Source organism: Podarcis melisellensis (genome assembly GCF_964234715.1).
Source record: "Podarcis melisellensis genome assembly, chromosome: 5".
Taxonomy (NCBI): domain Eukaryota; kingdom Metazoa; phylum Chordata; class Lepidosauria; order Squamata; family Lacertidae; genus Podarcis; species Podarcis melisellensis.
Window position 1 is genome coordinate 81,669,370 of NC_138537.1, and position 24,400 is coordinate 81,693,769.

A 24,400-nucleotide genomic window follows, 5' to 3' on the forward strand; every position below is an offset into this window, starting at 1 on the left:
AACTACCAAACTTTTAGAAGACATCTGAAGGCAGCCCTGTTTAGGGAAGCTTTTAATGTTTAATAGGTTATTGTATTTTAGTGTTCTATTGGAAGCTGCCCAGAGTGGCTTGGGAAACACAGCCAGATGGGCGGGGTAAAAATAATAAATTGTTGTTGTTGTTGTTATTCCGGGTCATGTGGCCAGCATGACTAAAGCGCTTCTGGTGCAACGGAACACCATGATGGAAACCAGAGTGCACAGAAACACCGTTTACCTTCCCTGCTGCAGCAGCACCTATTTATCTACTTGCACTGGTATGCTTTCGAAGTGCCAGGTTGGCAGAAGCAGGGATAGAGCAACGGGAGCTCAGTGATTCAAACCACTGACCTTCCGATGAGCAAGCCCAAGAGCCTCAGTGGTTTAGACCACAACGCCACCCGCATCTCCCAAAAAATAGGGGTTGCCTTATACATGGAAAAATACGGTATATGAAGTCTGAAAGTGTTCTCATGGTTTGCATGTTTGTTTATTATAATTTATATATAATTAACAAGGAGCTAAAGGTGGCATGTATGGTTGCCCATCTCTCTTTATTCTTACTGCAACCCTGAGAGGTAGGTTGGAGTGAAAGACAGTGACTGGCCCAACATCACCCAGGATGCTTCATAGTCTGCAACTTGGGTCTCCCCGGTCCTACTTTGACATTATTGACCACTGCACCTCATTGACTCTGAGTGCATTTTCTACTGCAGCACATTTCAGGTCTTTTTCTCCCCTCTTACAGCTTCCAGCAGCGAAAGGTTTTGTTGCCAACAGCTTCTATTCTGGCTTGACGCCCACTGAGTTTTTCTTCCACACCATGGCTGGTCGAGAAGGCCTGGTTGATACTGCTGTAAAAACAGCTGAAACAGGATACATGCAGGTAACTTGGGGGTACTTTGCTGTGGGAGGAGACCCTGTTAGTGTAGCAGAACACTCATGAGCAATTCCTATCCGTTACATGTAAAGGTTCGTTTTCCTTACCAAAGTCAAGAAAATAACTAACATTCCTCTCCCAGTTTGTGGCCTCATTCTCCCTCAAGGTTCAATTCTGATGATGAAGAAGGAATCCTGTATCTCTAGAAATGTCTATACTACATCTATAGAAAGATTCCTATATCTGTAGACGTATATTGTGATTGTAGGAAATTTTGTGGGTCTTCCCTTTACAGTGGTACCTCGGGTTAAGAATTTAATTCGTTCTGGAGGTCTGTTCTTAACCTGAAACTGTTCTTAACCTGAAGCACCACTTTAGCTAATGGGGCCTCCTGCTGCCGCCGCGCCACCACTGCACGATTTCTGTTCTCATCCTGAAGCAAAGTTCTTAACCCGAGGTGCTATTTCTGGGTTAGCGGAGTCTGTAACCTGAAGCGTATGTAACCTGAAGCGTATGTAACCCGAGGTACCACTGTATGTCCGATTTGTCTTTTTACCATGAGAGGCAGCCTTGTAAAAACAGCAAACATCTATTGCAAGCTGTCACCAGTGTTAATACACATGTAACGTGTTTATGACTAGAAAGAAAGACACCAGACTCCTTTCATTTTATCCATTTTTTCTGTCTGGTTGCTTGGAGTCGATTCTTTCTATTTGTAGCTAACCAGCTAAGTAGTCATTTGGAAACCTGTGTGAGGCTGTTTCATATGAGAGGATTTTTGTCTCATCAGCTGAATTCTACGGAGCAAAGGAGCTCAAAACTCCAGATTATCCGCCTGCCCCCCCCAAAAAAACCCATAATACTTTAAAAGATGACTTGGTCCTGCCTTCATCCCTTCTACAGGCTTCAATGCTTAGAAATGTGGGATGGGATGCATTTTTTTCAAATAATCTGCTTTTTAAAAATTGAGACTTTGATCAAGAACATTTAATGAGATTTATCCAAGCCAAACCAGGCAGCAAGACCTCAAGAATTGTACCTTGAGTGCCTTTAATGCAATATTAAGTGTTTGAAATGTTCCCTTAAAAGATTCAAATGGAGGGGGACTTTCAGTGTACCGGACTGCGATGGTTCCTATTTATTACATCACGGGTTATATTTCCAGACCTGTAATGACTCTCAAAATGCAGCACAGTTGCTCATCCTGCGTTTGGCAGTGCAAATTGGCCACCCCGCCCACATTTTAGAAGTTTTGTAAACTGCATTACTAGATAGGTCCTGAAGGAGTTGTCTCCCCTTGCTTCTCAGAGACGGCTGGTAAAATCCCTTGAAGATCTGTGCTCACAGTATGACCTGACTGTCAGGAGTTCTACTGGTGACATCATACAGTTCATATATGGCGGAGATGGCTTAGATCCTGCAGCTATGGAGGGGAAAGATGAACCTCTGGAGTTCAAGCGTGTCCTGGACAACATCAGAGTAAGTTAAAACGGTATCAATAAATGTCAACATACTACTGTAGCCTTATTAGACTTTACCGATTGGTGGGCTCTGCGTTGCTCCCAGACGGGAGGAAGGAAGTCAAATGACACCGAGGGTTGGTTCAGAGAAAGAGTTCTTTATTTCTGCTCTCCGGAGCAGCAGAAAGGCACTCGCGTGGTCAGTCCACAGCAAGTCCAGAGAAATGAGAAATTTCATGCAGTATATATAGCCTCCAGGCACCCTTTCCCCCTTCCCCAGGAATCCAGCCATGTCAGCTTGTACACGCAGGTTGACATCACAGATGTTCCTGCTCCGGCACTCTTAACCATTAAAGGGATTTCCTTCCTGTACTCCTGACCATAAAAGGATTTTCCTTCCTACACTCTTATCTTGGAGCAAGAGGTCACCAACTCCAAGAACACACTCTGGCGCTGTTCCCAGAGTAGGTCTGTGCGTCAGAGGGTGGTCAGGATGTAAGATAAGACCTAGGCATGTCATCCCTACTCCACTGGAACAGCCAAGGTCATTCCTTCGCTACAAAGCTTGAAGGAAATCTTCCTGTTGGATTTTAGTGAATGGACCTTCCAGTCCTCATTTCAGCACCTACCAATTAAATATGCTACAGAATTCTTAATCTTGTATCTGTTTTCTTCCATCTGTCTTTGAGCTTGGATGACTCAGTTGGTTAGAGTGTGGGTCTACTGACACCAGTGTTGCAGGTTCGATTCCCTGTGTAGGACGGCTGCATATTTCTGCATTTCAAGGGGGTTGATCCTCAGGGTCCCTTCCAGCTGTACAATTATATGATTCTAATGGAGACTGGGGATCTTTGTAAGAATTGGGCTTTTTGCCCTAAATGATAGGATTAGATTAAAAAGCGGGAGGGGAGTTGGGCACATCCAGTTTGAAAGCATATTAAATTGTCTGAAGGAATTAAATTGAAAAGGCCCTTGTAATGTGTCTGTGTACTCTTTGTTGTTTAAGGCAGTGTATCCAAGCCGAAGTGAGCCTGCACTTAGTAAAAATGAATTGGTGTTAACGGCTGAATCCATCATGAAGAAGAACGAATTCCTTTGCTGCCAGGACAGCTTCCTACAGGTGATGTCTTTGCGTCATTTTCTTTTTCTCACGATCATTAGTCCTTTACAAACTGCTCTCCCCAGAACACAAAGCAGCACGATTCAGTAATCTTACATGTTTTCTGCTTCGGTAGCACCACCTCAGTTGTTAAATAGACAGATTTTGGGTTGAAATGCAGGTGTTTGTGCTCTGCCTTCTGAGGAATTGTTTTTATTTGCCAGTTAGGAACTGGTGAGGTGCCTAAATATTCACTTTTAAAGGCAGCACTTTCTTGTAAATATGAGCCAGGGCTCTGTTGCTTTGATTTTCCGTGACTGGCATAATTATTGGTTTGCAGTAGCAGGGATTTTGTTCAGAAAGTGCATTAACGTTTGCTTTCCTATGAATAGTTTATTTCAATAACAGCAAAATACCTATTACTTTGTTTTTTTCCTGTTCTTTCTTGAAGGCGTTTACTGAAACAGGTTATGCAGTGTACAATGAGGTAATTGTAGCATGTGTGTGCACTATGTAGAACTTTATAGTGGCGACGCTTCTGGAATTGAAACTGTTTTGTATTACTAACCCCCAGTTCATATGTTCATTGGTGCTGGAACTTCCATCCACCACCTCTTGCCACCGTTCTTGGACAGCCCTTTGTTTCCACTGCCAACCCCTCAGTTCCCCAACCTTTGGGAATCTCCCCACAACACGAAGATCAATAAGGCACTGGACAACACACCTTCCATGAACTTTCCTCCTTTCATTCAAATCTAGTAATCCCTCTCCCTGAATGCTGTTCTGCTCTGCACCACCCAAGCCACCTTCCAGAGTCCCTGCGACTCCCATCTCACCCTCAAAAGTCCTGCTGTGTCAAGAAAAGTTTTTTGTGGACTACAAGAAGTAACTTCAGAATACAGTGGTACCTCCGGTTACGAACTTAATTCATTCCAGAGGTCCGTTCTTAAGCCGAAACCGTTCTTATCATGAGGCACGCTTTCACTAATGGGGCCTCCCGCTGCTACCATGCCACCGGCGTGCAACTTCCACTCACATCCCGGGGCAAAGTTCGCAACTAGGGGTATTTACTTCCAGGTTAGCAGAATTCATTACCCGAAGCATTCGTAAGGAGGACAGTATGTAACCCGAGGTTCCACTGTAATCAGGAAAAGCAGGAGAGGTTCACTGAAGTGCAGTTGGAGAAACAGAGCCCTGGTCCAAAATACTTCAGTTTGCTTACCTCAAAGGCCTGACAGGATTTGGGAGCCTGACTGATGAGGCTACTTCCCTATCAATATTGATCCATCAGCTGTTTGAGTCGATTTGATTCATATTTCTATGCCGCTTTTAATTCAAGTGAATCACAAAGCAGCCTACAAATGATAAATAACAATAGCAGAACAGAACATCACAAACACATGTTTTGGAGGTTCACTATTTATTCATTTCATAAAGCTCATACACTGCTTGATTATATGAAAAACCTCAAATCAGTTTACAAATAAGATAAAACAATGATATTATCACAGTAAAAGTTTACAAAACAGACAAAACGTTAAGCTACAATAGACTAAAACAAAACTCTTAAGTAGCTGGGTAAGAATGTTTTTAGCAGGCACCAAAAAGAGCACCGTGCCTGCTTGATCTCACTAGGCAGGGAGTTTCAAAGCATAGGTGTTGCCACACTAAACCATCGAGTTCTTAGACTTGCGGAACAGGCATTATGGGGTGCTTACTTGTAGGTAGTGCCAATTCTGCTGATCAAAGTGGTCAAGTGGGCATATGTGGGTGCTCAGGTGATCTCGGAGATAAACTGTTCCCAAGTGGTTAAGGGCTTTATATGCTACTAGTAACACCTTGAACTCTGCCTGGTACTAAATCAGCAACCAGCGCAGATGTTCTACGTTGACAAGTCCTCATTCGTGCTAGCAACCGTACTGCAGCATTCCGCACTAGCTCCTGGATCAAGCGCAAGTGAAGCCACACATAGAATGTGTTGCAGCAATCCAGCCTGTCCCTTCAATGCCTCTGCTGTATATAATGTTGTACAGTGGTGCCTCAGGTTAAGTACTTAATTCGTTCCAGAGGTCCGTACTTAACCTGTAACTGTTCTTAACCTGAAGCACCACTTTAGCTAATGGGGTCTCCTGCTGCTGCCGCCCTGCCGGAGCCCGATTTCTGTTCTCATCCTGAAGCAAAGTTCTTAACCTGAAGCACTATTTCTGGGTTAGCGGAGTCTGTAACCTGAAGTGTATGTAACCTGAAGCGTATGTAACCTGAGGTACCACTGTATTCATGTTGTTTTATTTTTAAAATTATTCAAATAGTCTGTACATGTAAGGTTCCCTGATGAATCCTCACCACATATACCTTATATTAAGGGAGCCTGCTCTTTTTATTTAGAGTTCTGCTTCCACCATTGTTTCCACCCAATACCTTACTCAATTTTTTAAAAAATCCCTCGCACACTGTTGCTGGGTATATGTATGGGACAGACAGCTCAAGAATTTCATGTTTGAGAATTAAAGAGAATTCATTAATGCTTATTTACAACATAATATAATGGATTTGCTTATTGGTAGACAGCAAAGTATTATACTTTCAGATATCACTACCGATTGGAGAAAATAGTACATTAACTGTAACAGTGTTAGTGTTGCTTTAAGAAGATTCCCATGAACTTGTTCTAATCCTTACATGAAACCATTAACCAATTACCTTCTTATCTCCACCTCAGTTAACTCACAAGTTTATTCAGAGGACTTCACTGGAAGTCTTCTCTCTGGTCAGGAATTTGCCAGTTGCTGGCTTGAGCCCTCCCGAAGGCTGCTACTGGAGGTTTCTTCTCTCTTTTGGACCTCCTTAGCTTCTGCCTTCAGTGATTTCAGCTCTCGCATGAGCTTTTCACTATTCCTCCTCCCCAAATGTTGCTGCTATTGCTTTCAGGCTCTGTCTCCAGGCTTCCTCTTCCTCCTTCAGAGTCACTTCTTGACTCAGCTTCCACAACTGAACCCCGCAAAGAGTGTGACAGGGCCGGCCCGCCCATGAGGCAGGCTGAACCAGCTGCCTTGGGCATCAGAATCCAAAGAGGGGGTGCCCCCCTTGGCCACCAGTGGAGAAGCGGCTTCCGGAGAAACGTCGCCGAAATCTCAGGAGATCTCGTGTTCTCCGTGAGATCTCACTGCAGCCCATCGCTGCTTCACAGGTGCCACCACACAAGCCAGGTGAGGGGCGCTTTGGCAGTGGGACACCACCATTCCGTTTTGCCTTAGGCAGCAAAACGCAACAGGTCCTGTCCCCTGGAGTGCTGAATCTGCTTCTACATTCCATGCCAGCTAGAACTCTCCAACCCGTGTATTTGCACTGAAATTCTGAATGCTCATTGGCTTATAACTGTGGACCGTTGTCAAGAAGGAATTTTCACAAAGGGACCAATCATAAACCGACTTATTTTGGATGCTCCTGCCTGATGCATAAAGGTTGAGGTGCACTGATTAATTGAAACCTCACATTTTACATAGTTACCTCCCCTTAGCAACTGCCACTTGGCAGACTGTCAGCTGAACTCGCATATAACGTTTACCTTTCTGGCTCTAGCCAAGAGTAAATGGCTGGTGTTTTCCCCCTCTTCGCGCATTTACAATTTTCATACTTTGTGTGTCCCCCTATTATCACAGTATTCTTGCATTTAAACTGTACCTCATCAAAAATGTAGTTTCTTCACAACAGGTGATAGCAGAGGTACCAAAAAAAAAAAAAACAGACGAGAGAGTGAAACCCCAATAGAATAGCTGCAAACTATTCTCAGCAGTTGCTGAGGGAACCAAGTGGTGATGGCCTTATCATGTCAGTCAATGGGGGGCATTTCTAAGTCTCCGCTGTTGCTAGGCTAACTTTAAAGCACATTTTCTGAAACTACAGTAGATGCAGCAGTTATACTTACTCCTCTACTTTTTGAATATGTAATTGAGTGAACTTACGAGTCTGACATTGAAATCTGAGGACATTCTCCATTGTAGCAGAGGTCAACGTTTTGTTCTATGGGAAACGTTTCTGGTTGTTGACAAGGTATATTGAAACGATAAAGAGCCAGGGAAAGCTTGCTTTTTTCTTCTTCGTGGAATGTCTGTCTTTTGCAAGAACTTAGGTGGCAAAGAGAGAAGAGCCTCAAATGATGATCTTGGGGTTCAGTCAGGTTAGAGAAGCTCCTCCAAACACACCTTCTTATCTCTTGCTCCTTTCTGGTGTCCCCCCCCCCCCCGCCAGTCCCACTGAATTTTGTGCATCTGTTTTTTGCATTCTGTTAATACAGGTTCCCAGGTCTCTGTATGTTAGAGAAATCTTGGCATAAGAGAAATATTCCAGAATCTCCTCCTCCTCCTCCTTTCCCCGCCTCTCTCAGCTTTGTGAGATGTATATAAAGTCAGAAAAGTCCCCAAAATTCTAGCAGAGAGAACATCTGTAATCACTTTATTGCTTCTTGGCAGGTAGCTATTTCAACTGCTTTCCAAAAGCAACTTGAAGTGTGCAGTTGTGGCATGAAATGCATTTTTGAGTCACTTTTATGCTTTACGGCTTTTTTACTAATGCAAAATACTGCCAGATGTTTATAAGCTAAGAGTCTCCATAGTAGCCGGGCTGCAGAATATAAGGCGGAGAAGCCTTAAAACGTGCATTTTATTATTATTATTATTTGCTGTTGTTGCAGGAAATTAAAAAATTCATCAAAGCTATGTCCGAGAAGATCAAGAAAACCAGGGACAAGTATGGCATTAATGACAACGGCACAACAGAGGTAATGCCGCTTGTGGGTTGTGTGCTAATTCCATACCCTTTAACAGATGAAGATAGGGGCACTATTTTTTGCATGTAAGCTTGTGTAATACACCCTTAATTCCCATACCTGGTATCTCTGCCAGAACTGCCCATTCCTACTGACATTTCATAATGCTGGACAAAGTGTTGCACCTTGTCTAATAATCTGCAGCAATCTGTCCTACACTTGTTTCTGAAGCAGGGAGGTTCGGAAACTCAATACAATGCTTTTATTAAAAAAAAACACAACACAACCCTTAAAGTTTAACCTCCAATGATTCTGGATATATGTACTGAATAACAGCTGCGGCTTAAACATATTCCGTAACTTACTATCTTGCTTAGTGCAGGGAAGGGGGGAACAGAAGTGAATATCACTGTTGGTTTTTTCCTCTGCGTTTTCATATTGTGCCCTAGGGAAATGCATAATACATGTCCTGTCTATTGAATTAAATCCCTAACTGTTCTGGCTCTTTATTGCTTCAGCCGTATGTTTTGTACCAATTGGACCGGATTACTCCAACCCAGCTGGAGAAGTTTCTAGAAACCTGTAGAGAGAAGTATATGAGGTATGGATAATTCTCCCCCAACGCCCCTCCCCCCAGTAGGAGTGAATGTCATTTGAACTGATTTAGTCAAATCTGAATATAAGTAGGTGAGAAACTGATAGAAAGTATTCTCCTGCTTCTCGGGCAGAATTTAGGAGGTCTGAAGTGGGAAGCAAGTTTTAGCCAAACTTCAGTTTCTTCCCTCAGATGTTTGTCTCAGTGTCAATATAGCTAAATAGTAATAGATCTGCAATTGTTACATGATTCATGCTAAAATGGCAATGACCAACTTCCCTCAGATTGATTGTAAAGTTGCCCATCTCCCCTGATACATAGTTAAATTCCTTGCATACTTACTACAGTGGTACCTCAGGTTAAGTACTTAATTTGTTCCGTAGGTCCGTACTTAACCTGAAACTGTTCTTAACCTGAAGCACCACGTTAACTAATGGGGCCTCCTGCTGCTGCCGTGCTGCTGGAGCATGATTTCTGTTCTCAACCTGAAGCACTATTTCTGGGTCAGCAGAGTCTGTAACCTAAAGCGTATGTAACCTGAAGCATATATAACCTAAAGCGTATGTAACCCGAGGTACCACTGTATTTCCCCAAACCTAAAAAGCATTGCAGCTTCCCAGACTAAAGGATCATCCCTTTCCTACCCACCCCCCACCCACAATTACATTGTTCTGGGGTTTCTCCCAACCCCCAGAGCCATTTGGGGGGAGAAGCAGAAGGGGGAAGCCCCATTGCAGAAGCCTTCACGCATAGCTTGCACTGAGGGGACTCATTAGGTCAGTGGTTCTTAAAGGGTGATGGGCAGGGCAGGATGGCAAGTGTGGCAGAAAGATTCAAGGACAATCAGTATTATATTTTGGGAATAATTCATGTTCTTGTGTAGCTAGCCACAATGATTTCTATTTTCCGGATGTCCTGTGATCATATTGTAAAGTAGTTGTGTTCTGTATTACAAATCAAGCATTGCTGGGAGTTGTTTTGTTTTGTTTCCCAATGTATTTCTTACCAGTAAAAAAATTGGGCAATTTTTTCCTCTGAAAATGCATCCCAGAGAAAAAAAGTTTGAGAACCACTGCGTTAGGTGAATCCACCTTCACCCCACCCACCCGCCATAATTTTTTGTACTTATGATTTCTCCAGTAGTAAGAAGCACACGTTTTAGTTCTTGCAGTCGAACAAAATATAAATGCAAGCACCTGAGATTTCCCAGTAATACTACTACTGAAACGAAGGGTATTATATAGCAGGACATTTCCTGGATGACATTCAAATTTATTATTATTACTGTACATATTTAAACAAATGTTATTACATTGAATTGAACAGTAATTATGAAACATGACAATTGCAGAGATAGGGGTCCTGCTGCCCTCTAGATCAGGCACCCCCAAACTCAGCCCTCCAGATGTTTTGGGACTACAATTCCCATCATCCCTGACCACTGGTCCTGTTAGCTAGGGATGATGGGAGTTGTAGTCCCAAAACATCTGGAGGGCCGAGTTTGGGGGTGCCTGCCCTAGATGCTGCTGCAATGCAGCTCCCATAATCCCTGATCATTGGCAGTGTTAATGGGAGTTGAAGTCCATTAACATTTGGAGGGCCTCAGTTTCCCCATCTCTGCATTGCAGTGAAACGCTATAAGTAGTCTTGCCTTTGGATGTGCTGATTGCCTTCCACCAGGTGGTAGCAAACTCGGAAGGCTCCAGATTACGAAACGGAAGGAGATCTGAAATTATCCTAGGCCTCAATTTCTCCAACTATGGACGGCTGCTGCATTAACTAATAATAAATCCCACTAGACAAACTATTAAGTTTAAGCATGTTGTGCCTATGGTTTCTCTGTCATTTAGGTTTTGTAATAGGAGGTATACTGTATAAGAATAATGCTTGTTTTAAATGTCTGTGCTAGCTTTTAGCCCGTAACAACATAAAAGCAACTTCTATGAGGAACAGCAGCACTAAAACCATATTGAAAATGTATTGAAGAAGCAGCAAAGGGGCACATAAAACTCTGAATTGCGAATGAATTTACTTGTGTGTAAGATCACCAAAAAAACAGGACTATTGGGAGAAGCAATTTCCCTTCCCAGCCCTCATGGAGCGGATATTTTGGGGTGGGTTGATTCCACACACACACCCCAATCTAAATATTCTGTCTCGGCATCAGTGGAAAGGAAGTTACCTTTGTTTCCGAACTGCCTTTATCCTGAATCTTGATGTTGGTTTTGAGAAGGCTGAGGCTTTTTTTATACTGGAAGAAGACAGTACTAGTCTTGAGGCTGTTACTGCTCTGTGAGTTGATTTGCTTTATGTAGAGAAGGTCCATAATATGCCGTAGGATTGTTTCGCTGGGATTTAACTAAGGGTGACAGCTGTCCTCTGATCTTCTACTTGCTTCGTTGCATAAGGTCTCTCGCTAAGCATATTGCTGCTGTGACTCTGTGCATCTTGGAGCCTTAGCTTTGCCCTGCCAGATGAGGATGGTTAACAAATGGGATTTAAAATAATTGTTTGATGTTGACCTCCTTGGCTGACATCACTTAGCCTGTGCACAAGAAAACGACAGTGCTGATAATATTCATTGGGGTATTCGTTGGGGCTGGTCCAGTGACCTTGGTAAGGGCACCAATTGAATCTCATCTACCAAATGAACTCATGTTGATATAATAAGACACCTTTTTCATGTCATGGGGTTCATAGCCTTGGTGCTTCTAGTGTTCACTGTCCCCGTATTGTTATTTGCTGTCAAATGGTTGATATGTTTTATTATAGGGTAAAAAAACATTTTGTCTGCCTTTGAAGGCATTTCAAAATAGGGTAATTATATATAGCAGGCCCTGATTGTTCCTGGAGGAGTTGATGGATGTTTACAGATTTATCTGGGCAGCCAATTTTCAGAAGGACAGTCCACAGGGCATTACGATTTACATTGTCGAAGGCCTTTGTCAGGTCAAAAAATGCCATATACAGGGGTTGGTTTTGCTCTCTGCATTTTTCTTGAAGCTGTTGAGCAGTTAAAATCATGTCCACTGTCCCCCTAGAAGGCCGAAAACCATTTTGGGATTCAGGAAGGGTAGACTTGGATATTGTTAGGAGACAGTTTGCTAAGATCCTTGCGAGAATTTTGCTGGCCGCAGCTAATAAAGAGATGCCTCGATAGTTTCCGCAATCCATTCTATCACCTTTTTTAAAGAGGTTGATAATTTTGGCATCCCTAAAGTCTGCTGGGATCTCTTCTCTCTCCCAGATTTTTTCGATGAGCTTGTGAAGTTGTTGTGTAAGTCCAATTCCACCCACTTTGAAGACTTCAGCAGGTATCCCATCAGGTCCAATGGCTTTGTTGTTTTCCATTTAGTTAATAGCTGTACACAATCCTCCCATATTTGGAGATACTGCAAGCTCATCTCTAACTTGTTTTTGTGGAATTTGTGAGAGGACCTCAACAGCTATGGGGGGGGGGTGCGGTTAAGGAGATGTTGGTAATGTTCTTTCCAGCACAGTGCAATAGCTTCTTTATCTTTTAGAAGTGTGGTACCGTCTACTGAGCGTAGGGGGCATATGCCATGAGGCTTATGAGGGAAAAGTTTCAAGCAGCTGATCTTGGGACTTTGTGATTCTGAAGGATCAGGGAGAAAAACAAAATGTGTATTAAATGCACGGCTCTCCTGAACACCTGTGCTTTCACTTTCTTAAAATAGAGTGTTTGACCATTATATAACGTATAGTTGAAAGTGTGCAGCCAGTGCCTGATGAATTCTTAGAACGCAAAAAAAGGTGACGGAAAGATTTTGAGCTGTCTGTGCTCCTAGGCTGCGCACAGCTTCTTGTCTTCCACCAGGGTTTAAAGAAGTGGGTTTTATGATTCCATAGTGCCACACTGAACTTTCTGGGTTCAGAGAATGGGGATCTTGGTCCTTAGAGGCCAGCTCAGCCAGGAACTCTCTAGAGTAGACACGTAGGTGTGAAAATGAATAAATACAAAAGTTTTCTTGGTTTTATAACCTAGGGCACAGATGGAACCTGGCTCTGCAGTGGGAGCTCTGTGCGCTCAGAGTATCGGAGAGCCTGGCACACAGATGACTCTGAAAACTTTCCATTTTGCTGGGGTTGCCTCAATGAACATCACGCTAGGGGTGCCGAGAATCAAAGAGATCATCAATGCCTCCAAAGCCATCAGGTACTGAAGCCAGATTTTATTCTCATCTTGATATTTGAATGGCAGATTTAATTATAACAGAGGGAGGTCTCTCTCTCTCTCTCTCTCTCTCTCTCTCTCTCTCTCTCTCTCTCTGTCAACTTGCTAGCTGGAGTCAGAGTCTGGCCACTATAATAAACAGAAACTGACAGGAGCAGGATAACTACAACATTTGATCTATCCAGTAATTCTTGCCTATGACACAAACATTTGTCTTCTGATAAGGAAACAAGTTGAGTAACTCAACTTCTGCTGGCAAGTTGCCTACTGTGGGGGGGTGGGGATAAGCTGCAGGATTATATCCCTTATCTTGGGTGGCTGCTAAATGCTCTCATTTATAGGGGTTCAAGGTATTTGTTGCTCTCTTGATCCAACAAAATGAGACCTTTATTTTTTAAGGTAGAGAGTCATTTCTTAGGCCTACCTGTTGATCAAAGCACAAAAATAACTGAACCTAAAAGGTTACAGTGTACCTGCCATTTGCTACCTCGACCTAAGGCAGCAAGATAAAAGGGGTAGCTGATTGCACTATAATTAGTAGACTCTTGATTAACGAAGTCAAGATACTGTGCGAACAAGGTCAAGGCTCATAAGAGGAACCTCCATTCACACAAAAGTGTTGTGCTACATCTTCCAAGCTATGAGCAAGATTCAGTATCCTTGAAATAATTGGTTTGGGATTCTTCTTACCGAAAAGCAACAAATTTCAGCAGAGTGAGTGCAGAGATGCAGTTTGTGGATTTTTTTTTTTAGATTTTAAATGTACAGGCATCATAAGTTGTTTCGTACAGTGTTTAGTTCTCGATATATAAAATAGAATTATTAGTAATGTTCATGGTACGGAAAGGTAATAAACCAGTAAGCTTTTAATAACGATATGCTTTTGCTACTTATCTATAGTACGCCAATTATCACAGCCCACCTTGACACGGACGATGATCCAGACTTTGCCCGTTTGGTTAAAGGAAGAATAGAGAAGACACTACTGGGAGAGGTAGACGGTGCCTTATTGTTGCTTAATATACAATATTTCCCATTATGGTTCTGCACTGCTGTGATGCTTATTAAACAATGAGCACGGTTGAATTTCTCTTTTTGACTTTCAGATTTCGGAGTACATTGAAGAGGTTTTCCTTCCTGACGACTGTTTCATTCTCGTCAAGCTTTCGTTAGAGCGGATTAGGCTGCTGAGGCTGGAAGTGAGTGTGCTCCCCTCCCACTGATACTGTGTTCGAGGAACTGATTTGCCACAGGGGTGCCTTCAGGCAGGGCAGATACCGCAGTGAAAATTAGCGTGTCTTTTTCTGTAGTGCTTTAATTTATTCTAGTTGTTGCTCTGTGGTACCTTCAATATGTTAATTGCTTCTGCAGCATGCTTCTATGCACATTTTCAAAGAGAATTAATGTTCTCTGCTAGTTTCCCCCTAACCAGATTTGAAGTGAGCAGGGAGCAGATGGATCAGTCTAGCTGTCTTTCTGTTTCCAGCCTGCATCAGTTTCACACATTTATTCATAGGAACATAGGAAGCTACCTTATAAAGAGTTTGACCATTGGTCCATGTAACTCAGTAAGGTCTACATCGATTGGCAGCAGCTCCTATTAGTTTCAGACTGGAGACATCAAAGCCCTACTTGGAGATGCTTTGGATTGAACCTGGAGCCTTTGGCAAAACAGATGCTCTACCACAGAGCTACAAAACCCTAACTCTCTTCTTATCCCTTTCCATGTTAATCTGCATTAAAAAAAAAAAAAAAAAAGCCCATGAACAGTACAGTCATACCTTGGATCCCAAATGCCTTGCAAGTCGAAAGTTTTGGCTCCTGAATGCCGCAAACCCGCAAGTGACTGTTCCGGTTTGTGAACTATTTTTGGAAGCTGAATGTCCGACGGGGCTTCCGCAGCTTCTGATTGGCTGCAGGAGCTTCCTGCAGCCAATCAGAAGCCGCGCTTTGGTTTCTGAATGTTTTCGAAGTCAAACGGACTTCCAGAACGGATTCTGTTCAATTTCCAAGGTACGACTGTAGTATCTAAATTCATATTTGAATATCTACGCAGAATATGTATATATGTAGTTTATATCAACATGCATATTTCAGGATAAAAAAATAGAAATCTGTATGCTGGTATGCCTTTTCTTTTGAGATGAAAACTGCGTTGCAAAATTTGGAAAAATGCAAAATCCAAAGGATAATTGCACTCCGATTTGCGCATTAGTCTGGAGGTGTGAATTAGGTCAGTGTTTTTGAAAATCCAGACTAAATGAAATTTTCCTCCATCTCTGTCTGTACCAGGATTTGTAACCCCAGAATGCCTGGTTGTTGTTTCTCATATGCAGAAGCATCCAAATGTCATTTACACCTGTGGTCCAAAGTGGTGCATCTTAACAATAATCTGCACTATGTAATTACTCTGACCATGTAAGCTGGCTCATAGAACTTGGCTTGCAGCTGCTGTGCAGACAATATTTTAAATAAATTTCTGATGAAATTCTGAGCAGGCAATTCCTGGAGTGATTTGCACTGATCTCTTTAGGGCATGTAAAACTAATATTGTCTCAGACCCGACTAATGCATCAGTTTCTGCTCTCTTGAGGGCCCCCGCAGTTCATCCACCCCTGTAATCCCTGAGCCCATATGGCCCCAAATAATCTCTCTTCAACAGCGTTGGGTTGCTCTTGCCACCACGCTTCTCTTATTGGTCCAAACATGGCAACGGGCAGTGAGCAGCTACAAATCATGGGGGTTAGGTTACGAGGCAGTGGCTAGCCAGAGATAGCCCAGTGAGTTCCGTGCCAGAGCAAGGAGGGACGAGGGTGGCGCTGTGGGTTAAACCACAGAGCCTAGGACTTGCCGATCAGAAGGTTGGCAGTTCAAATCCCCGCGACGGGGTGAGCTTCCGTTGCTCAGTCCCTGCTCCTGCCAGCCTAGCAGTTTGAAAGCACCTCAAAGTGCAAGTAGATAAATAGGTACTGCGGCGGGAAGGTAAACGGCATTTCCGTGCACTGCTCTGGTTGCGCCAGAAGCGGCTTAGTCATGCCTGCCACATGACCCAGAAGCTGTATGCTGGCTCCCTCGGCCAATAAAGCGAGATGAGCACCGCAACCCCAGAGTCAATCACGACTGGACCTAATGGTCAGGGGCCCCTTTACCTTTACCTCCTCTATTTGCATCTACCGTGCCAAATGCAGTTGCCAGTCAGAGGGACAGGCTTGTCTTGGACTTCCTCAAGTGGGAATGGACCTCCTGATTATTGAAAGCAATGTGGGCAAGTTCCTCCTCAACAGTGTCTAGGCAGGCTACCCAGAGACAACCTCCACCTTACCACTGGTGGTAGGCCTGAGAGCCCCACCATCTCCACCATGGTGGACCTCCACCTGAGGACCCCAGCCAGCAAACATCTGGCTGAGCTGGCTTAACAATAGGCATGATTCGCATGTGTGTATTTTAATGAACTGAACAGAGTAAAAGATTATGAGTCATGGGGGTGCAGAGATTGTGTGAGTGAACATAGTGCTTAGCTTATATTTTAATTGCTATTTTGTTAATGTTTTTAATATTGTTTTATAGATTCTAAATGCTGCGTTGATTTGTTAAATCATATGACTTGCCATAATTGTGAGGTTTAGCTTATTTTTTTAGTTGCTGTTTTGTTTAGTTTTTTATAGCTTGCAAATGATCATTTGTTAATTATTTTATATGATGTATGCTGTATTCACGATGTGCTATTATGTTTTATTATGTTATGGTTATTTATTGGTTTTAAGCCGCTTCGAGATTCGTTTGAATGAAAAGTGGCCTAGAAATGCAATGAAATTAGAGAGTTCTGACCTCTTGTTAATTTCCCTATTTGAGGCTGAAGCTACACATGGCACAGAATGAGTTGGGAAAGTCCTGCAGTGGTAAAACAGCCTCTACCTAGTCAAAAGACTTCTCTTACAATACATTAGCATATAAGAAAGAAAGGTTTAGAGCAATCCTCTCTCAGTTCAGTGCATCCTTTTTATCTGTACGAGGTCAATTGAAATGGCACTCAGCACAACCAGTTGCAATCTGAAGTTGCACATCTGTGCAATATGTTGAATGACTGTAATTCATGCACCCAACTTGAGAAGCATGGGGGGTGCGTACCTGGGAGTCCTTACTTCCAACATTACATTGAAAATGTAAGAAGAGGGTGTATGGCTCAGTTGTGCCGCTCAAAGCCTCCCTCAGTCTTCAGTAGCACAAGGCTGAAATGGACATTCACATATTTCAGAACTGAATATTTTTTGGGCTCCTGGGCAGTAGCGAATATCGCCTGGCCGAATAGAATAGCATCTTGCGAAGGCCGTCAAATAATGGCTTGCAGAGCTGTTGCCAGACTAGTGTTTTGGACACCGTGTAACAAATTGCATGCCCGCGGAACTGCCCAGTGTTGAAATAATTATGCAAATAACAAAGTGACATTTGTGACACAGGTTAATGCGGAGACTGTGCGGTATTCTATTTGTGTCTCGAAGCTGAGAGTGAAGCCTGGGGATGTAGCTGTTCACGGTGAGGCCGTTGTCTGCGTTACTCCCCGAGAGAACAGCAAGAGTTCAATGTACTATGTCTTGCAGTCTCTGAAAGAAGAGCTACCAAAAGTAAGGACTTTCCACCTTCCGTGTGTGATGCTTGACAACAAATGCATGTGCTCAGATCACAGCATTCAAAGGATTCACTGCATTGAAAACCTCTGATAAGAATACCCCTGTTTCATTTCTTTCTTCTTCCGTTTTTCCCCTGAAGAAGCTTTTGTAATTTGAAAACATATTGGGCATCTTGTACCTTTATAAAGTTGTGCATATTTAACAGAAGCTGATCTGGGTATTGCCCTCTTGCTGTTGGATGAGCCTATTTTACATCATGATCTATATTTTGCTTGTGTTTGCATGTATATGTAGAGAGATCATATTTTATTACATACCATTTTTCAGCCCAAAGGCTCCCTAAGCCATGACCTGCAATATAATATAATATAATATAATATAATATAATATAATATAATATAATATAATATAATATAATATATACAGTAAAGTACAATAAAATGCCTTCAGTCATTCAAAAAATAATACTGGAGATCACAGTGTAATTCTTTGGCGATCACTCATGGCCGAGTAAGGTTGTCTTCCATGAACACGGTATTAACAGTGAGTCCGTAAGTTACTGTGGAGGTCAGTTCTGGATCCACACAGCCTTTCATAGTGGGGACATAGGTTTCTGGGCAGGAGTTGATCACGGTGAGGATTTGCCAAACGTGCCTTCGTGCCTTCCTCTTAGCTCGTTTCTCCCTTTCAGTATAATAAATTAGGTGCTAAACCTTCAGGGTACTGAGTTAGTTTTACTGAAGCTCTTTGGGAAGTTCCTCTTAAGGATAACTTCACAAATTTGCTTGAAGGAGTGATAGGTGGTGGCTTCTCTTAATTACAGTGAGCACACACTATTTTGTCAAAGCAGTGAAGCCTTTGGTGCCCATTGGCTGATTAGTAATGATGTCACAAAGAAGAGTGATGTCACCAAGAAGCTGAGCAATAGATGGAAGCTTAGGGAAAGAGAGCTCAGGGCTGAGGTTTGCTGAAGGAAAGGGAGCCTGACAGGCTGAAGAGACAGGAGCTGGAGGAATGGGGTAAGGAGAGAAAGAGGGTGTACAGGAGAAGGGGACCCTTGAAGAGGATGCAGAGGAGCCAAGGAAATAATGAAGAGCAGAGAATGGCATGCAGGAACCGGGGGAAGAGGAAGAAACCAGTGGGAGGAGGTGTTTAAAGAAACTGATTCTGTTTGGTTGCAATTGCATTGAAAATAGCTTGGCCTTTCAAAAACAGCCAGTTCCCTATAAAAGCCAAACTATTTCCTAACCTGTAGTCATCCCAATGTTGCTTGATTTCAGTTCCCATTATCTCTGAGCATTAGGCTATGCAGGCTTGGGACGGATGGGAGCTGGGAGTCACCTGCATCTGGAGGGCTACAGGTGTGTCACTTCCAGTTTAGGCAATATTAAACAGTCACTGTAGGAAAGAGCAAGGAGGGCAAAGAGTGGAGTTTTGATTGCGATATCTGGTCTATAGCAAGAGGCGTTTATCAGGGTATCTGTCTTCTAGACACTTTTTTTCGTTTCCTTTCCTACATAAAGGTGGTTGTGCAGGGTATCCCGGAAGTGTCTCGCGCTGTCATTCATATCGATGAGCAGAGTGGGAAGGAGAAGTACAAGCTGCTGGTGGAAGGTGACAACCTGCGAGCTGTCATGGCCACGCATGGAGTCAAAGGAACAAGGACTACTTCAAACAACACTTACGAGGTAGCCATCAAGAGGGCATTGGCGATATGAGCTGGCGGTGTGTGGCATAGTGGTTGAGTGATGGAGCCTGTGGAAGTTCTTGGTTCAAATGTCACCTTTTCCATGAATTTCCTAGGTCATGGGGAGGCAAACTAAGGCCTGGGGTCTGGATCTGGCCCAATCACCTTCTAAACCCAGCCTGCGGACAGTCCGGGAATCAGCATGTTTTTACATGAGTAGAATGTGTCATTCTATTTAAAATGCATCTCTGGGTTATTTGTGGGGCATAGGAATTCGTTCATTCCCCCCCCCCAAAAAAATTTATTCTGCCCCTCCACAAGGTCTGAGGGACAGTGGACTGGCCCCCTGCTGAAAAAGTTTGCTGACCCCTGTCCTAGGTGGTCTAAGGCAAGCAATGTTCTCTCAAGACTAACTTCTTTCCCCCCACCCCCAGTCTACAGATTGCAGCAAGGTAATATAGTGAAACACTCCGAACACTCAGAGCGTTATTATTATTATTTATTGAATTTATATACTTCCTATACCCAGGGTCGTTCACAGATCTAAAACCACAAAATACATAATAAAAATAAAAGCAACAACCCAATAGCTCCCCCCCAAAAAACCACATTTTAAAAGGGCATAAGCTGTCAATCAGATCAACCAAAGGCCTGGTTAAAAAGGAACATTTTTGCCTGGCACTATAATGAAGGCGCCAGGTGAACTTCCCTGGGAAGAGCATTCCACAGACAGGGAGCCACTACAGAGAAGGCCCGTTCTCGTGTTGCCACCCTCCAGACCTCTCAAGGAGGAGGAGGCACGTGAAGAAGGGCCTCAGAAGATGATCTCATGGTCCAGGTAGGTTCATATGGAAAGAGGCAGTCCTTGAGGTATTGCAGTATGGAGCCATTTAAGGCTTTATAGGTCAAAACCAGCATTCTATAGGCATCCTAAGTGAATGAAGAAAAATGCTACCACTGGAAGCTACTGTCTGTAAGGAGGCAGGGGCAAGCTCGGGTGCAAGCCAGGGCAATTTTTAAGCCAAAATATGTTGGAATGATTGTAGTTTGGGGGAAGGAGTTGCTTTGGAAAATCACAGTGCTTATGTGCCAGCAGAATCAATGTTTTGCCACTTCCCTAAACCACATAATTTAATCCACTAGGTCGAGAAAACCTTGGGCATTGAGGCTGCCCGGACCACCATCATCAATGAGATTCAGTACACTATGGTAAACCATGGTATGAGCATTGACCGGAGGCATGTGATGCTGCTGTCTGACCTGATGACATACAAGGTTTGTTTTCTCCCTTTTCATTGTTTTGCCACCAATGCACTTGGCCCTCCTTCCCTCAAATAAATGTAAATGAAGAAAATACCAGGGAAACACCTATACAAGTGTTGCTTTCTGCGATATCCACCTGGTTTACTCCCTTCCTAGGCACCTGCGTAGCAAAGAGCCTCATGATGGGCATCCGTTTACTGTACTGACATTACAGTATATCTTCTAAGCCCAAATTAAGGTTTAGGGTGGTTGTTTTTCTTTTGGTCCAAGTAATCAGGAATATGTGAATCATTCGGATGTGGCCTTCCAGGAATGTCCACACATATTTTGCCCCCTCCCCCCACTGGCGTACCCCGTTTCCTTCCTCTCTGCCCATCGCTGCAAGAGTGAGCAGTGTGGGCAGAGTGAGCAGGCTGGTCCGTCAGCTGCCGCTCTGCCATACTCTTTCCACTTGCTTTGTTGACTGGGAGAGATCAGCCTCTGCTGCCAACAATTGCAAGAGACATTGGCATTTCCCCACACCTGATTGGCCACCAGCCTGGGAAAGGGAAGTTGGCACTCAAGAATCAGTGGCCTAATATAATAGAATGATAAGAAACTAAGCATGGTAGGTCTTAGGCTGTTGTATGTGTAAAAAATATGTTATATATGTATATGTTGTATTTGAGAGGAGGCGGGCAAGACAATTGTTCCAAATCTCCTTTATTAACAACCATGCTGGACAAATTATTATGCATCCATATAGCTATCAGTGTACACTTGCCCAGGACAAGAAATGCAACTTCATGCACTGTATAGATTTGCCTTCTTTGTACAGAGTCAAAGCCTTTGTTGAGCATGAATTAGCTTATGAGGTTCCGCTGTCTTCCTTTTCTCGGACTAGGGTGAGGTTCTGGGGATTACTCGGTTTGGCCTGGCAAAAATGAAGGAGAGTGTATTGATGCTTGCTTCGTTTGAGAAGACAGCAGATCACCTCTTCGACGCTGCATATTTTGGGCAGAAGGATTCAGTGTGTGGTAAGTGTCTTGGGTGATGAATCTTGCCACTAAGCACAGCTCTCTAAATGTATCCTGGCTGAAAATGGGGGAAGTGGAGCATGGCCTTTTTTGCTGTTGCCCCATAGTAGGGAATGATCTCTCTTCCTACTCCTTTTTTCACCATGGCCATGATGTAGTGAAGTTGGTTTGCAGGTAATAATTGCTTTAGATCAGTCTTCACGATTGTAATCTGTAATATTACTGTAGCTAATCTCTTAAACAACCTTTGCTTCTTTAAGTCCATGATGCACATTGCATGGGAAATATGGGGCTTTAATTGTTTTTTTCTTGATCTTCTCTAGGCGTTTCTGAGTGCATCATTATGGGTATCCCAATGAACATTGGAACTGGACTTTTCAAGCTGCTGCATAAAGCTGACAAGGAAGCAGACCCCCCGAGAAGGCCTTTAATTTTCGACAACCCCGATTTCCATATTTCCCTTACTACGTAGCAGCTGGAGAGCACCAAACAGCAAGCAGATGGCACATTTTAAACTGGAGCTGCATGCCTCTCTAAGTAGGGTTTGGAGGCTGGATAAGTGAGAGATCATGATGTGCGCAACTGATCCACCACTGCTGCAGGCGTTTATCTTTTGTGTACTTAATCCGCAGTGAACTTCAGCTGACGGCGTTTGGTTTTTAAAAGCAATAATTTTCCCTGCTACATCAAAAACCTGTAACATGGATTGTGGGACACCAAATCCCTATGAAAGGGAAGACGCTTAACGTTTTTGCCTGGATTTCTGTCAGAAGCATTAGCTATAGTAATAGGAAAGATTTCTGCTGCTTCTACCAGCTGTGATAAACATCTGTCAGAGTGTCCAAAGTAATTTCCAGTTGGGTTGATGTCAAATAGGTTGTGTTTGCTGTCATATGTAGTGCATATCCTTTTCTGTTAAAGTTTGCTTCCCAAGTACACTTTGTGTGGCGACTTCTTAGAAAAAAGGGGGGGAAGTGGCCCGATAAATTCTTTATATTTTGGGGCCATTTGACACAACTCCATTCCATGTAGATTCCACCACAGAGTAACTACAAAAAGAGAGAGGAAGACAGAGGGGTGGGAATCAAAATTGGCTCTGAATGGTAGTGAATTGAATGGGGAGGAGCTATTGGGGGTTAGCATTGGGATCATGGCCCACACTGATTTTATTTATTAGAAGATTCAGAGAATGATCTTACCTGCTAAAGTTCAGGCACTGATACACTGACTATTTCTCCAGCCTAATTAATACACAGTGGTGTTATTCTAATGATGAGCTAATGGGAATGACTGGAAATTGTGCAAGTGAGGGCTGATAGACACCCCCCCCCTTTCATTCTACTATACATTTCTTGGGTTTACTCCACAGAGCAGTTGCATTCTGTAGGTAAGAAAGCTGCAAAACTCACTTTTGTAATATCTGACACTTTTTATATTGCTGAATGTTGAAGAGTTTGTAAGTAAGGTTTTAAGTAAATGAAGGTACTTGGAACCCTTCAATACTTTTATAACAAGTAACATGATGGGGAAAACTAGATGAGGAAATGAAGGCAATGCCCCCCTCTCTCCCCGCCCTTATTGTTTAAATTATCCCTTTTCAGTTCATATTGATTCATGTGTTTGCATGTTGGTCCTAAACTACCGTACATTGTTTATCAGAGCAAATGTTTAACTGATTCGCAATTATATTTGTATGTGCTTGTTAGTATCACCCCCAACATAGGAATTAAGGTCATCTTCTGGTTTGTTTGCTTTTTTTTGTTAAAGAGAAATGATAATGTACAGCAAATTGCATTATTCTTTTTTTGCTAGGCATAAAGAAACAAATTCTGAATACAAAGAAAGATAATACAAAAAATAGTGATAATAAAATAAACAAAATTGGTAATGCAGCCAGAACAGCATTCATGACCACTCATTTGCTTATTTTCTGGATGCCTTTTTGAAGGAGAAGACTGTGATGGAGACAGTACTTCAGAGCCTTCCAGATAAAGCCAGACTAGAGTAGAAGCCAGTCCAGAAGATGATCCAGATCTAAACGTGAACTACCAAATCTCTCCTACCACTAGAGGGAAATGAGTGTAGCAACTCATATAAAAACTGAGCTGAGCTGTTAATAGCACCATGGACTAAAAGGTATGAAGCTGGAGTACTAACGAGATTATTTCCCCCCCTAAATTCACTACAAGCTACTCTGTATTTGGGAGGCTATGGGGCAACAAAGACCACTGTGTGATTGCAGTTTGTGCTTTGTATGGCAGTTTGCAAATCCTCCTTTAGCCAGTAGCGGGTCTGAATGTCAGATCACTATCCCCAGTTTTGTGGATAATGTTATACAAGACAAGTTGGTCCTCAGAATCCAGAAGCTTTCGAAAGGAAGTTCCCTTCCAAAATGTGAACAGTTTCATGTAGCATGGGAAAATGTTGCTTTTTTATACCGTACTGTAGATGTGAATAAAGATAATTTTTCAAGGTGTGCGTTCAGGGTCATTTACTGATGGAATTCTCTACCTAAAACTGCTGTAAATATTCTTAATAAAGCATAACTATTTGAACATTCATGCATACCTAGGGTACCCTGAGACCATTTTGTTGCATTTATGTAACTCGCTAGATCATGCAGAAAGATGAATCCTTTCCAGTAATCTAAGGGCTGATCCACACATGAACGTTCTATGATTGTGGCGACTTTAAGTAATGACTTCCTTGTCTCAGTAACAGATGCGACACCCCCAGCCACAACCTCCATTTGCCTTATTTACAATGTTTCTCATGAGCTGTTCCCCACAATTTT

General features: G+C 42.9%; 1 protein-coding gene across 2 annotated transcripts in view; it reads left to right on the forward strand.

Moving 5' to 3' along the window:
* POLR3A (RNA polymerase III subunit A) overlaps nt 1–24,078 on the forward strand; it is a 47,213-nt gene extending 23,135 nt beyond the window's left edge. Inside the window, exons 19-32 of one of the 2 annotated variants that reach the window (XM_081913462.1) lie at nt 767–904; nt 2,207–2,377; nt 3,365–3,478; nt 3,909–3,944; nt 8,148–8,234; nt 8,741–8,823; nt 12,824–12,994; nt 13,913–14,006; nt 14,119–14,211; nt 17,470–17,634; nt 19,164–19,328; nt 20,471–20,602; nt 21,474–21,606; nt 21,930–24,078. In XM_081913462.1, coding sequence (XP_081769588.1) covers nt 767–904; nt 2,207–2,377; nt 3,365–3,478; nt 3,909–3,944; nt 8,148–8,234; nt 8,741–8,823; nt 12,824–12,994; nt 13,913–14,006; nt 14,119–14,211; nt 17,470–17,634; nt 19,164–19,328; nt 20,471–20,602; nt 21,474–21,606; nt 21,930–22,078 — 1,731 coding nt within the window. In that variant the 3' untranslated portion in view covers nt 22,079–24,078. The remainder of the gene's footprint in view (nt 1–766; nt 905–2,206; nt 2,378–3,364; nt 3,479–3,908; nt 3,945–8,147; nt 8,235–8,740; nt 8,824–12,823; nt 12,995–13,912; nt 14,007–14,118; nt 14,212–17,469; nt 17,635–19,163; nt 19,329–20,470; nt 20,603–21,473; nt 21,607–21,929) is intronic. The other variant, XM_081913463.1, reaches the window with a different exon arrangement.
* Nucleotides 24,079–24,400: the final 322 nt, after the last annotated feature.